Raw genomic sequence first — 15156 nt, 5'->3', positions numbered from 1 at the left:
GGAAGGTGTGACACTGCTGTGCAGTGAGGAGCTTTCAGCTGTGTTTGGCATGGCATGGCACAGCATGGCACACGTCTCCTGGGGATCCAGAGGGCTGTTGAGAGGTCTGTGGAGACCAACGAAAGCCCTGGCTACACCGTCAATTTGAGACCACATAAGACCATGTTGCTGCTGAAGGGGGTGAAAGGGAATGGATCTGATAAAAATCCAACCTTCCTCCCCTGAAAAAGTTTAGCTCTGCCACATCACCCTGGTATCATCTGCCATATGGCCACTCAAACATGGTTACCAGCACAACATGGCGGTGGGCACACAGCTAAGCAGTGAAGGAAAGGGCCGTAAGCAAGGACTTGCATTGACATAAAGTGACTGTATAATGACAGTCTGAAAAAAAAAGTGAGCGCATTGCCAGGAGACTTTACAGCTGTTGTATGGAAGTCTGAATGTCAGCTAGAAAATACTTGGGGGCCTGCAGCTGAAAAAATGATTTTTAACTATGTCTTCTTTTTCTCCCATTTCAGTGGCTCCACCGCCATACAGTTACGAATACGAAATGGAGTACCCAGCTGACCTACCTCCACCTTATACTCCAACTCCACAGACTTCAATACAGTATCCCCCACCCCCTCCTTACCCTGGATATTCAGGGAAGTAATTACATGGCTTCACATGGATATTAACTGCCTGTTGAAACAGCCAGCACGGTGGGAGCAAATACTGTCAGCTCAGGGACAAATAGGATGGGGTCTACATCAACACATATGGCCAGGTGTTGAAATAACCTGGGAGGGTTGCCATGGCTCAGGATGAAGAAAAACACTGTTCACTCCAGACCATCATGTTTCATAATTAAACAATGCGTGACCAAAGAAACAGTTCCTGTAAGTTAGTGCCTGATGAGTAGTGCTTAGCATCGGTGCTTAGCTTCAGCTGCAGCCCGTTACAGCACATGGGAGTCGGGGTCTTCCCATGTAAGAACATGCAAGTGGTGCAAATGGTTCAATGAGCTGTTTTGAAAGCCGCTGGGGCTTATTTTGGGGGAAAACGCCAACTGTTGTCTTCAAGCATGTGTTAGCCTTTTCTTGAAATGAGGGGAATAAGGAAGAACATGGAAGACTGAAGATATTTTCAGTTTCTACTTCAGGCTGATAATACCTGATAATCAGCTGTGCATACTGGTCTGATAAGCCTATTATCAACAGAAGTGCTGTTGGAGTTATTCAGTAACCAAAAAATGATGGATATTGGTTTTGGCCAAGTGCAGGTTGTTTTAAGTGCCTACTTTTAAACAGTTTGAGACTAGTTTGTGGCCTGAAATGTAAACATAAAGAGCATTGTTATATGTGAAATACACTAATTTATAGCTGATTTACTGTTACCTGGACTTAAATACTGTATACGTTGGACATATGCTACAATGCCTTTTTTATCAGCAAATGATACTTCGATTTTTTACAAAAATACTGAATCGGGAAGAGTCACAAGTGGGAGAAGAAATGCAAACCAAATATTAAAACATCATAGATTTGTCTTCAGTTAGATTGTGTAAAGGCTATTCTTAAAAAAAAAAAAAAAAATTGTTTACCAATAATAATGATATTCAGCCTGACCAAAGAGATGAGCAGAGAGACTGTGAGCATCAGATTACTTTTGAATGTTGTCTTGGGCATTTTAAAACTGTAAGTCACCAAATAATATTTTTTGCATGTCACACATATTGTTCAAAATTACTTAATCTCTACTATGGACAGTACAGGCCTTCATGATTTAAAATGTTCCATATACTTATGGGGCTAACTGCAATTCAGCAGCAGCTGTTTGACTTCAGAACGGAGTATCCCATTACCTAAAGCATCATCCTTCAATGGCAAGACTAGTATTTTTCCCAGTTTTATATGCGAACCACAAAGACAGTGGTTCTCTTTGGGGTTTTAAAAGTGCTGAACGCCCTTAGTTTGAGTTGGGTGGCTGGGCAGTTTGATAATGCTACAGCCGAAATAGCGGAAGGTGACAAAAATACAGCACCCAGAGTTCAGGACACGGCATCAGGTCCATTTCAGAGGGAGAGACTACAGCTTACCGCTGATTGATGGAGATCAGAATGCATTTAAATGTTTTTGAGTGTAGCGCTCATCTTTTTTTCAGGTGTATCAGTGTATGAATGAATTAAAAAACAGCTTGCAAAAGGTGGTACCATATCCAAGTAAGGTCAACGGGCAACCTCTCATCACCCCCGAAGTCTGATATTTTTGGCATTCAGTCTTGATTCCAGGAAGAACTCAAACAACCTTTTAACTTTGAGCACAAAAGTTATTCAGAGGCTTTCATGTAAACAAGACCTTATTGACTGTTCTTGCTCAGGTTTTGTAATTGTATTTGTCCTTTCCAGGCTGACTAAGCTTATCCTCTTGAAACTCCACATGAAAGTGTAAATGGCCTCAGTCCTCACCACTGTAAGTTCAGAAGATCTGTGTTGTGGCCCTTGGCCAAACTGAGCCTTGAGTCACAGGCCCATTAGCTACCTAGGCATTTGTAACCCAGTCAGAGGAAAACTGGCCTGCATCACAGGCTTTGCGTTGCTGCTCATTCCCTGAAGTCTTCTCCAAGTAAGGACAGTTATATTCTCATTTCTGTTTTCCTGTTCAGAGGTGATAAGTCCTGAACTAGGTTAGCCTTACAATTATTTCTGCTCTGGGATATGTCCTGCAACATTTCAGCTGGTACCATGACCTCTCAAGAGACGGACGTTCCTCAGTTGAAACTCTCCCAAGAAGTGCAACCTTCTGCGCACGGTGTTTTGGCAGTCCCTACTCAAAACCATCTGCTGGGATATTGATGTGCCTGCCAACGTGGTGGCCAGTGTGAAGAACAGAATCAGCATAGTTTTCTCTGTGGGAAATTCTGTTTGTACCACATCATTATACGCTAGTACCTCAGCGCTTTCCAGTTGATCACACCAGCTGATATTTCTGTGCCAAAAAGTTACCTATAGATAACGAGTATTGTCATTTCTCCCATTCTTGTATTTCATTTCTTTGTGCTGAACATGCAGACACACAAATCAAAGAGCAGTTTGTATTTGATGAATCCAGTCTCCTGAAAAATACAGGGAAAGAAAACTATCCTATATATCATAAATCTTCCCTTAGAGGAAGAATTTCTCCAGCTGTGACATTTGTCAGAACAAGTTATAAAGCAGGTTTCTTAAATAAAAAGGCATTTCTGGAAAATAACTGAAAGTCTTTGATCACAGAGTACTGTTTTTCAGCTTTGCGATTGCGTGTTGCCTCTGATGATGTTGCATGAAGGTCACGGTGACTTGAAGTACCTACAATGTATACATGGCTTATTCCAGGAGGAAGTTATGGAAATAGCAATTTGAGAATTTCATAGCGATAGTGAGCTGTTTGTTTGATATGGAAACACTGATGAGGATGTTGATTTTCATATGTTAATTAATGTTCTGCAGATCCATGTGTATTGGGGCATACCAGACAACAATTTTAATCTCCAAGGACACCACGTCTCTCATCCTTGCTAAGGGCATAAAACATAAAGGTGTTGCACTTCCAGCAAACCAGGTAAAACTAGCACAGAGTAACCTCTTTTCAGAAAGTGGTGATGATTGCATTCAGAATTAGCAAGCAAACTGAGACAGCCGAAGAGTAGGAGGGAGTAGAAAGATTTATAGAAGTAAAGGAATAGAAGTTGCTGTGTAAACAAGTGAGACCATTTGCTAATAATGAAGTTTTATTAGTTGAATGTAGTTGCAAAAGTTGAAGTGGTGTTATACCTTAAGTGTTATTTTCTTTATGTGGAAACGTAATTTCTTGAACGCCTCCATATTCAAAGTTCCTGCAGTGCAGATATTGCCGGGCAGTAGTCATTTATTCTGTTACACATGAATAGCTTGCAGATGAGTGGGTTAGTACAAAGAGTTTTTACTTAGTCACACTAACTTATTTCAGTCTCATGCCCTACATCATATTGTAAAGTAAGAAAAAAATACAAAAATGTAATCTATGGCTGGGAAAGGCCAAAGGATCTTTTGCTTTTCTTGCTTGGCAGTGGACAATATCACTAATTTGGTTGGTGAATGTAGCATTGCCCTGGACAGTTCATGCACTTGGACCAGATGCTACTGATTTTCTTGTGGTCTCAGGTTGCTCTGCCTTTGGCTCACGATTTCGAGGCTGAGTTGGGGAGGCAGAGGGGGTAGGCCACCATGTCAGGAGTACAGGAACCGGTCCCGTGCACCTTTCTCCTTGGTTTCATAGTTTAGCACATCAGACGACTGCCTGGTTGCACGATTGCTGTTACGGATTGGAAGCAGCAGGAGTTGCAGGTGCTTAGAAGGGCACATATGCTTGCATATGCACTGATGCCAGTCCTCTTTTGTGGGAAAAAAAAAAAATTCTCTGTGATGTCTTAGTTAATCGTGTATTGGGGATATTTCAAGCCGTGATTCATTTCACAAACTTAATTTAATCTGGCATTTCTTTAACTTTTTTTCCCCAGAAAGAGCTGCTTCCAAACCAGTTACCTCTCTGACAGCCTACTGTTTCTCGGGTATATACCAAACAGCAGGAGAAATGTATTTAAGAGCTAATGACCCATTTGGGAGACTTTACAAATTAGATAATAATCAGTTGGAGGAGTTAAAAGGCCAAGGCAAAGCCGAGGGAAGTTAATGTGCTAGGCTGCCGTTACCTAAATGACACACTCCAATGAAAGGATCGTTAATACTGTTATAAGCCTGTTTTAATTAATGAAAAACATAACGATTTGCTTTTTTAATGTTGGTACCTTCGAAAGATGCAGTTCTACCAGTGTATTAGACCGCATTTTCAATAGTGCCACAATAAAAAGATCAAGATTGCTCCACAGAGCACCTGGATCGATATTAACACTGTTCTTGGTATAGTGGAAATAGAGTCTTTCAATTTAAAGCAAATGTTCTCAAGACCCTTTGTGAAACCACAATGATATTTTTTGGATGTAATGGGATAGTTCATAAAGCACTGGTGGCTATTTATTAGAATAGTAAATGTTTGGCATTTCTGTATTCATTTTCATCCTGGAAGCTCTCCAAATGCTTTAGTAACTAGAAAAACAATTATTTTAGTCACCTTGGAATAAAATGCAACAGGTATTTAACAGCGCACAGTAATAGGATGTAACACCCTGAGGCAGAAATTGCACAAAAGAATTAAGGAAACTGAATGTATTCCTTTAGTTTCACTAACACGTCAGTTCTTGGACGAAACGCCTTGAGAAAATAACAAGCAGGACCTTTTATCAAGTGGTACCTATTACTATTTTCCAATGGGTATGCCCAGTCTAGTGGTGGTTTTTATATTGCAGCAGCTCATGAGGTCCGAGAAGCAGAGCCCTGGTCCAAGCCTGGATTGTGGTGCACCCATTCGAAAAGCACCCCTCCCGCTCTGTTGTGATCCTGGTGTGCAGACGAAAGAGATGAACAGAGGACTAAAGAAAGGAGGGGTGATGGTCCCTCACTTTACAAAACGGGGGGGAAATGGTCAAGACTTTTTGATTTTGTATGACCTACAGAGGACAGCTGACTGATGCTGTTGCCAGTGACTGTCTCTGTAGGAAGAGCGAAAGCACAGAGCACGGACTGTGCTGAAGAGCTGCCACGCAACCAGGGGAACAGCCCGGAGAAGGATCCAGGGAGCTCCGGCTCAGGGATCATGTAACAGAAAGCGCTAGAGGCAATAACTCAAGCAGAAACGTCTGTCTGCCCGGTTTGCTGTGAAGATTAGATGGCCAACATTTACACAGCACTGGAAAGAGAAAATGTGAATTATTTTTGTTATGCTGTGCACCATAAGTATTTTGCATCCTTGGTGGAGACTAGGAAGGGGCAGCCTTTGGATGCCGTTGCTATCACAGTGATGGCGAAGAAGGGACTAAAGCCAACAGAAACAAAAGGAAAGCCAAAGACTTAGGTGTTTCTGAAGAAAGTGGGGGTTTTTTTGTCAGCCTAGCATATGGAGCTGGTTCCTTCATGGAGGCGAGCTGGCCTGCTGCCAGCGAAGGCAGCTGATTTTAAACAGCTGAAGCCCGCAGGAGGGAGGCTGAAGTGGGAACTGTGTAATGCTGCTTTTCCCCAGGCCTGAGTCTTCACCTCAGCCCTCTGCTCACTTGCAGGAAACCTGCTGGGGGGGACGCTTCAAGGCAGTTCTCCTTTCTTGCATTAATGCCAAGCTGGCCATCTTAGCCCGTAACACAACGCATCTTAGCCCTTCACAACACATCTATGGTATGTTCATTTTCAGGAACACGGGCAAAACCCTTTTTTCATGACCAGTAAGCCATCCCCAACTTTCTCTCAATAGATCCCACATTGTATAGATGGGAAGCCCTCCATTACAGGAACTAATCTGGACACTGGTACAGCCTTTCGCCAGTTTATCCGAATTGCCCAGTCTTTTTTTATATTACAGCATATTTACCAGTGACTCATCTCATTGCCCTTATTTTACATGCTCCCTCAAGATCCCTCCGGGCTGCATCCTTATTTTACTGCTGCTGCCAAAGAGCTTTTCTGAAGAGTGCTGATCACAGGAAAACATTTTCCAAGCAGACCCTTCCCCTGCCCCCCTGCATCACCACTGCTAGGAGCTGCCTGGGGAGGCTGGGCTCTGCAGGAGTCATCCGTACCCTGGTTTTAAACATCACCTCCTCTGCAGGCGAGGAAGAGCAGCTGTTCAGCAGCTATCCTGAGATCACCCTCAGCCCAGGCTTTGCTTGTGATGAAACTCCACTCTCTCTCTGTTTCCAAAAATCCAAATGTGGTCAGTAAGTTTAGAAAGAGGAAAGGGAAATGGAAAAAGAAGTCATGCCCACATCTGCTTTCTTGTTTAGCTCAGCTCTGGGGGATGTCTTTTTCCCTGTGTATTGCCAGCTATCAAGTTGATAGCATGTCTCCTCCGTTCTGAATGTTTCTGTTTTCCTTTGCTTTAGAGCATCTTTAACAGGAGGGGAGGGTGTGCTATGGGCATCTGTGCAACTGCAAAGCCCAAACATTCCCCGGGGCTGCCTTGTGATTTTGGTACCTACAGCCCCCTGCTTTGCGTCTGGACCTTTGTTAACAACCGCTCAGCTGGGAAATAGTTTTTACCCTTTTTGTTGAAGTATAATACACTTCCTAGCTTAATTTTTAGATATCTAATGTCCCTTGGTCTTGTACAGGCAGTAACTTGTTGGTAACTAGGCTGTGCTTAATTAAACAAAATATTAATCTATGGCTGGGAATCCAGTGAACCCGTGTAGTGGGACTCAAACTCTTTCAGTATACCCTGAAACTTGAACGATAACTCAACAGCTACAGATTCTATGGATCGTACGGCAGGATATGCAGGACATACCCGTGGAATAAATCTGTATACATGCGACTGGCCCTTGTTTGAAGCTGAGTATCATAGCAATGAGCCTCTTTGTTATGGTAATGGGCTTGCGATGGTTGATTACTTGCCAAGGCATAAAGGGATACCAGGGTACCTGCCATTTATTGACAGCTAAGAGACAAGGTTGCTTCTGTACCTGCTACCTCATGTAACAAGAATCAATGAAATCATCTGAGGCTACCCTTGTCAATTATCATCATCATTATTTCTGTGTTTAAAAAACAAGGCAGAGTTCTTGTGGGCATTCATTCATCAAAGAAGTGGTGTGGTAGTGCAGTCTCCACTACTGTGCCTCAGCTGAGACCTCATCAGGTAAAGTCTTGAGATTTAGGAATGAGAAGAAATACATGCTGCATTACTGTTCCTCATTTGGTGGTGCTTTTCCTCTGAGGTGGAGGGTGGGGGATCAGCTGATACGTGTGTGTGTGCACATAGTGATGAACTTGGAGATAAACCATCCCAGCTGGGTGGTAGATTTGGGCTCCTTGCTGACAAACTGTGAACCTACATTGAAGAGGTCTGCCACAGCCCTTGCTACGCTATCGCTGTATATCCATCTTCATAATCTACAGGAGACTATAGGGAGGTATAAATGGTCCCTGGCACATCTGAGAGACTGGTAGAGTAAAACAAAGCTTCCACCAGTTCTCACTGTGTGATTACAATCAAACTAGGGCAGTTTAGTAACCCTTCCCTACTGGGGAGGGCTCCCTCTCCCTGGCCGTGAGTCCTCACACTCCACTATACAAGTGGCCGCTCCCTGGTTCTGCAGGGGTTGGTGTGCGGCACCCGTAGGGTGACGAAACAAATGGGGGACACGGCAGTAAGTCAGCCTGGCAAGAGCCAATGTTCACTTTCATTGAAAAAATCTATCATTAAAATCCTGGTTGCTGGTGTTTATTGCTGAATACAATTTCTGGTCAGCCTCAGTGAGTGAAATTGAGGCCAAGCTGTGATTAGTGATGTGGTGCAGAGAGGGGCTGCTCTATGTCTCAAGGATTGAAGTCCTGCAGAAAGGTAAGATTGACCTGATAATCAAGAAGCCTGGGAACAGTCACAACATAAACATGTAGGTTTGTTGATGCTTGTCTTTAAAGCCAGAAGAGTAGCATCCTGATGTTCCTATCCCTTGCACACCTGTCATACTCCTTTTAAAAAAAAAGATCAGGAGCCAAACATATGTTCTTTCTCTAGCTGATGAGTGCAGAGAATTTCCTTTTTAAGCCTGATCTACTCAGTGGTAAGCTTGGACAGTGATCCTTCTGACACCAGTAAGGATAATAAAACAGATTGATTCAGATCTTTGATCTTGGCTTGTGGGAAGTGAGGGAAAACAAAGCATCCCACTAGCTGGAGCTCAAGATTCACTGAAGTTTTAAAGTATTTCTCCATCCATGGATAACAGGCTCATTTTGATGATGATAGTCAAGGTACCTGATAAGAGTTTTCATAAACAAAATAGGACAACAGTGATCAGTTCTGTCTGCAATGGAAGAATAATTCTGGTCTAGACAGAGCAAAGTGTCCTGTTCACCATGACCCTCACATAAAACTTGCATGATGAAGTTGCGTTAAGCCAAGTGGGATCTACTACCAGAAATACACTCACTCATTTTATATCAATTTGATAAGCTGGTATTTTTGATCTCTGCAATTGGAAAAGGCAATTAAGTCTCTGCCATTTGCTTCTTCCATGCCCCAAGAGTAAGAGAGCGGAGTACAGGCTGACCTCAGGCAGTAGCTCTGCCTGTCCTTGCCCTCCTGCAGAGCCCGGTGACAGCATGGGCAGAGGGAATGGGCACAGCTCCGAGCATCTGCATCCAGCCTTGGGAACTGCTGGGCAATTATATGGCCAACTCTGCAATCTCTAGTCTCTTAATTTTTGAGACAGTATAGTTACTTTGCGTAAGCTATCCCTATCTGGATGCCTACCCAAGAGTTGAGAATATTTTATTTGGCTTCCCAGCTTCTGAAAAAAAATTCCTCATTCCTGTATGAATGATACATTGCTATGAAAGGCCAATTCCAGTGGATCTAAGGGCTAAACAAACAAAATGATAAATCTTCCCTGGGCTTCACCTGAAGACTTCCTCGCTTCAGGTAATTAGCTCCAGTCCACCCTGGGCAGAAGGGCTGGAAAATGACAGCCAAGGATTTCTGCTAAGGAGAATTTCTCATGCTGGGCAGTGGGAGTGACTTCGGTGCTGCTTCTTTAAAATATGCATAATGCAATCTAATTTAGAAATATTTCATTTATCCTGGTTATGAAAAGGAAACAGAACAACAGGAGGTAAGGGAAATTTTCAAGTGCAGATAAATCTTTCTGTTCTTCATATCTTGGGGGTCAGTGTTTAAAAGTAAGAAGCTGTAGATAAAGATCTTCAGCAATTTTCAGTCTTCTCTTGCCTATATATTTCCCAAGTGGCTGTCAAGTGTTATTTCTTCCTGGTGTTGTCAGCTTCTATTGCCTGGTACATGATATATATTTTAATTGACAGACAGTAACAGCCATTCCAATCATAGTGAAAACGGTATTTTATAGCCAGTGTGGATGGAAGTCATAACTTGAGGATGTGTCAGTTACTTGTTGGAAATATGAATAATTGATACTGAACACAATACCTTTTCACAGTCTCTATTTATTAGAGACAATGTAATCACAAAATAGCTTTTTTTTTTTTTAATGGTTTCCTTTATGTATGATTTGCTAGTCTCTGTGTAATTCAGGAAGAAAATTACTCAGCACCTAGTTAGGGTCTGAGTGAAGACTTGAACTTAGAAATGTAATCAGCCATGACAAAATATTAAGTTTTGCCCACGCAAATATTGAATACAAGGTTGACAGTTAAAGTGTCTTGCTAGCATCGTTCATTGAAATGTGCCGGCAAGATTTCAGGTTAGGTCTGCGTGGCAACGTGGAAGTGTGATTGTCACACGTTGTAGCACACCTGGGAGGGCAGCAGAGAGGACACAACATGCAGACCCGCAATGGGGAGGTACACGGGGGCTTTGGAGAGGCTGCGCCGCACTCCAAGACCACTGCTCTAAGTCCCTTGCCCCCGCGTCTTTGCTGCTGCCACGACTAGTAAATTTGAGTTGGGAGTGTTGAGTTGAGTGAGATCTGATATCCCACAAAGGCAGCGTGAGAACAGAGTACGGTAGGAGACGTAATGCCTTTTAAAGAAACCTTTTGGTCTGAGCATCCATCTGCATGGAAGATGAAGCTCCCATGGTGTATTTGGCTCCACTGGTGATTAATATGTTTTCTATTACCTGTGTGGTATTGCTGAGCTTGACTAAGGCTCATCATTCACTTTCTTCACTGATCTCAAAATTTAATTTTTCCTGGGCTGGAGCGTGATACAGGGACTTAACAATCTAAACCTTTTGCTGAGACCATGCCACTGACATCAGTTCTTGTGGTGACTGCAGGCCACCACGCCTGCCCTGAGCCCCTTAGTGGAAGGAAGCATCGTTACCCATGTGCATGCTGCAGGGGTGTCTTCAAGACCAGAAGGAATTTAAAACCATCTAAGTGTGTTGGGAGGGGCCCCTTTTTTAAACTTTGTACCTGATGTTGTAGGTTATAATATGCCTTACACCAGACAGCCTACAATAAGGCTGTCTTTTGATGAATGAAGGGTGAATATGAGTTGGATAGGATGGGTTTCTTTAATTTGGTTTGTTTACCCTGAAATGAGCAGCTGGCCTGTGGTTTTGGGAAAAGAAGGGTTTTTTTCCCCCCTTTGTTTTCTATGATTGTGGAATGCTGAATAAACTTGCACAACCTGAAGGTAAAAGTAATGAGATCACTGTAATACAGGAAAGCTTTCCACCTGCTCTGGGTTTGTAGCCTGCTTGGGCTAAGACGACCTTGTCTCCAAGTTTTCAGGTGTTTTTCTCTGTCTTCCTTATACACCCAGAGGGTTTTTCTTGGCAGATTGTGAGGATGTTCCAGAGTTTTGCTGGGAATATGCAGCAGACCCGTCGGGGCCACCACACAGGAGTTACAGGCAGGAAGGCTGCAGCTGTTGGAAAGAAACACTGCTGCCTGCCGCACGGCTGCTCGCACTCGCCGCAGGCCTGATGGGTCTGCGAAGGGGCAGAGAGGTCTTCAGCTCAGATGCTGCTGATTGCCTGCTCCTTGTGGTAAATTAATTTTATCTTTGAAAAAGATTTACTGCATCTTTGCAGAGCTTTCCAGAAAATTCAGATTTATTGTGCATGCATTCATATTTCTGTCCAGGAAATCTCCAGGCTTAAATAAAGATTGCTGAAAAGAAGGAAGAAAAGAAAGATGTTTTACCACAGGCTAAGCTAATAACCAGTCCTACTTATCTTATTGCAAAATCAAGTGGAAAGAAAAGTCAGGGTTGGTTGTTTTAATATTGACAGCAACTTTCCTTTCCTCAACCACACTCTGCAAACAACAGGAGTCACTGCCCCACTCGCCACCTCAATTTTTCAGTAAGATAATTAGCTATCTCACAGCTTAAAAAAAAAAAATAGGCAAATACCCATCTTTCACATAGGAAAGATACAGTCTTTTAAAAATCTCAGCTGAACTGAAGAAAGGAAGAACTCCCTTCCCATTTAAACCTGAACTGAAGCTGTAAGTTCAATTTTTATGCACCAAACAGGATGGATCCTGATGACTGCCCCATTGCAACAAGGCAGAGCAGCACAGTGCCTCGCTCTCTGTGACGGTGCCATCGGCATCTGTGTGTGGTGGGGACTCCGGGGCAGGGGGAGATGGTGGAGCTGGTCTGCATTGCCGTCGCACAGCCATGGGGCGGGCTGGGTGCCCCCACCAGCCCCTCTCCTTGGACTGCCTCCATCTCTGGCGGCTGGCACCTCATATCCAGCTGGGATACGCCAGCTTCTTCACGAAACATTGCCTGAAATGTGACTTTAATGAGACTGAAGTCAGCAGGTAAGTTTGCCAAATTATCTTTTTATGTCCGTAGTTGATTTTCACACATCAGTTCCCTCTCCCTTTCTTCTGAAAGCTGCCTGTTGAGCAAAAGTATGAGTACATGAGTAAAAGTCCCTTGGCCCCAGATCTTCTGACCTGAGTGTAATTCCTCCTCTCAGTAGGGTGAGCAGCAGCTTTGGGCCCTTTGTTTCTCTTTTTTGAGAGAGGACGGTGAATGCGCTGACAGGTGAAATCCCAACACAAGATGACTGGATCATCCACAGATACAGTCCTTCATTGTGTCACATCAAAGCAAATACAAGAAAACACCCAAAAAGACCCCTCACAGGTGGAAAAATTATACAGTGAGACCTGTGCTCATTTGCTGTCATTGAGTAATCTGCTCATGGGTGCCCAAGCCCAAATTGTGGCAATCCCTAGAAGAAATGACAGCCAACACATTTGCTCTGGCAAAGAGCCCTCCTCTCCTGCAGAGCAGGGACCACTGGTCTGTGATTTGGGGGCTACCTGTCATCCAGCATTCAGTTCTCCATGCCATCAAATATCTTCTTTCCAACTTCATGCTTCATCTTGAGCTGAAACATTCCTATTTTATTTTAATAACTGCTTTAGTAAGTGAGATTTTTTTTCGCCTTTTCTACACTCGCCAACATATGATTAGGGTTCCTATTGGCATGAGGATACCTCATTTGGCTACATCACACTGTTCTTCCTGGGTGGGAGTAACTGTATGGGAATTAAGTACCTTATACTGTCGTTACAACAAAGGAAAGATGTACTGCTTCACATGTACTGTCTACCATTTAGTTGTAAATGCTTCTCAGAAAGGCAAGGAAACTCTGTATATCCCTCTTATGTTACTCTCCAAGGCAGAGCCCTTTCCCCTTTTGGGGACCTTGCAGACACAAATCTAAAAAAAAAACCGAGGTAGCACAAAAGCCATCTCATTGCCTTAAAGGTTGTTTGACCCTTCCAGTGAAAACAGTGAATAAATAACTAGGAACTATTACAGAATTTCATAAATAAAGGACCGTATTTGCTATCACTAGTAGCAATTTAGTGTCAGGTTTTCTTTTCTTGTAAGCTCCCCATTCCCAGAGAGTGCTGTGAGAGGAGTTTGTTGAGTCACGGTGGTGCTCGGGGACAAGGCAAGTAGGGGGGTAGGCAGAATCCCTCCGTTCCTCCAGAGAGGTGCTTGCCTTTTTGGAGTTCAAATTCACACAGTTATCTCTTCTTCCAGAGCCAGCTCAGCCTCCAGTGTCTTTGGGTTGATACATGCCAGATGAGATCTTGCCCCCATATACAAGGTAGGGCACCGCTTAAAAGCACAATATAAGCCAGTCTCTTCCTTAGTAAAGACTTAAACAAAAATGTTTTTTTAAAAAAACAAAAAATGTTCTCTTACCCATTTTTCAAAGAGTGCATAAATTCTTATTAGGTGGTATTTCCCAAAGGGCAAGATGTTATGCCATTATCTCTAGGCAGCTGCTGTTTCTCTGTTGTATGAAACTTTGGAGAAACACCTAGGCTAAATAGGAGTTCTTAACAGAAAGACTGTCATAAATGGGTATGGGCAAGCCTTGCCCACCACAAGGGCATGGAAGGAGTGCCTTTTGCAGGGCAGAGGACAAACAGCATACAGCGTAGTCTACCCACCAGCTCTGAATGAAAACCTAGTACATTTATTTTAGTCATCTTTCTAGGAGCGACAGTTAACTCCATGACTTTAAAAAAGCACCTCTAAAGTTTAGAGGATGAAGAGCTTCTCTCATGCTCGACCCCATTCTTGTCACCAGATAACAACGGTGCATTTCATGATCTCTGCAGAGCTCGGCAAAGCAAAGAGTTTTTCAGCTGACAAAAAGAAGCAGAGACATTTCCATGAACACCACATAGGTATGAGGTGGTGTAACCTCACTGCATTTTAAGGAGAAAGTTAGTATTTCAGGACCTTCTTTTTGTCTTTTTTTAATATGGATTCCCCACAGGGTTTCTAGGAAAGGAGAGATTCTTACAAGTAGACTGCTAACGACAGCTTTCCTTGACTCAGCACATGTGGACAAGAGCTTCTGGCATCCAGGGTAGGCTGGCGGTGTGGTACGCATCTCCCCAACCCTGATACACAATAGCTCTAGGGCCAACATTTCTGCTCCCGCCACCGAGCTGGCGTTACAACTGGGGCTGCCTGCCTGCTCATGCTCTTGCCGGTGCCCCCGCTCCGCATGCAGCACCCCATCCTCCCAGAGCAGCCTGCGGGGGGGTCCTTCCTCTCTCCTGCCTCCCACCAGCCCGGCACTGGGCTGTTGCCCCAACACCAGCAGTCCTGCAGGTGCTCCAGCCTACGTAGGACGTGTCTCAGCAACGCGGACCCCTCTGAGGATTTCTGATCTGTTCCTCGCTCTCCTCAGCAGGCTGGAGAAGAGTATTAAGTCAAGGTTGAGGCATTTAAAGGCACGAAACTGGGGTAACTACTGGGTTGCTGGTGACTTCAGGAGGGGCTTGGGAAGACACATGCAGACTGGCAGGCTCCGGCACCATGGTCGTTGTTAGTTTTCTTGTCACCTCGGCAGAAAACAGAACTTTCCTCAGAGGCAGCCTGCAACAAATTCCTCCAGAGCCCAGGGCCTTCACAAACCTTGTTTCCATTAGGGATGAAATGTGTATACATTAATTAAAGAACCAGCTTAAGGCAGAAAAGCAGCATTAGCCGAAGAGCAGGAGAATGGCCCAGCCCCGGTAACGCTGGCTTGTGCTGCCCTGGAGGGGCTGCACTGCTGAGGGCAGGATCCT

The 15156-nt window shown here is 43.9% G+C and overlaps 1 protein-coding gene across 1 annotated transcript in view; it reads left to right on the top strand.

Moving 5' to 3' along the window:
* The window catches only part of CYYR1 (cysteine and tyrosine rich 1), a 57511-nt gene extending 56856 nt beyond the window's left edge, over positions 1-655 (top strand). The window contains exon 4 of the mRNA XM_075727683.1: positions 522-655. Coding sequence (XP_075583798.1) covers positions 522-655 — 134 coding nt within the window. The remainder of the gene's footprint in view (positions 1-521) is intronic.
* The last annotated feature ends 14501 nt before the right edge of the window (positions 656-15156 follow it).

This window comes from Pelecanus crispus, chromosome 1 (genome assembly GCF_030463565.1).
Source record: "Pelecanus crispus isolate bPelCri1 chromosome 1, bPelCri1.pri, whole genome shotgun sequence".
NCBI lineage: Eukaryota > Metazoa > Chordata > Aves > Pelecaniformes > Pelecanidae > Pelecanus > Pelecanus crispus.
This window is presented reverse-complemented; position numbering and strand designations above follow the sequence as displayed.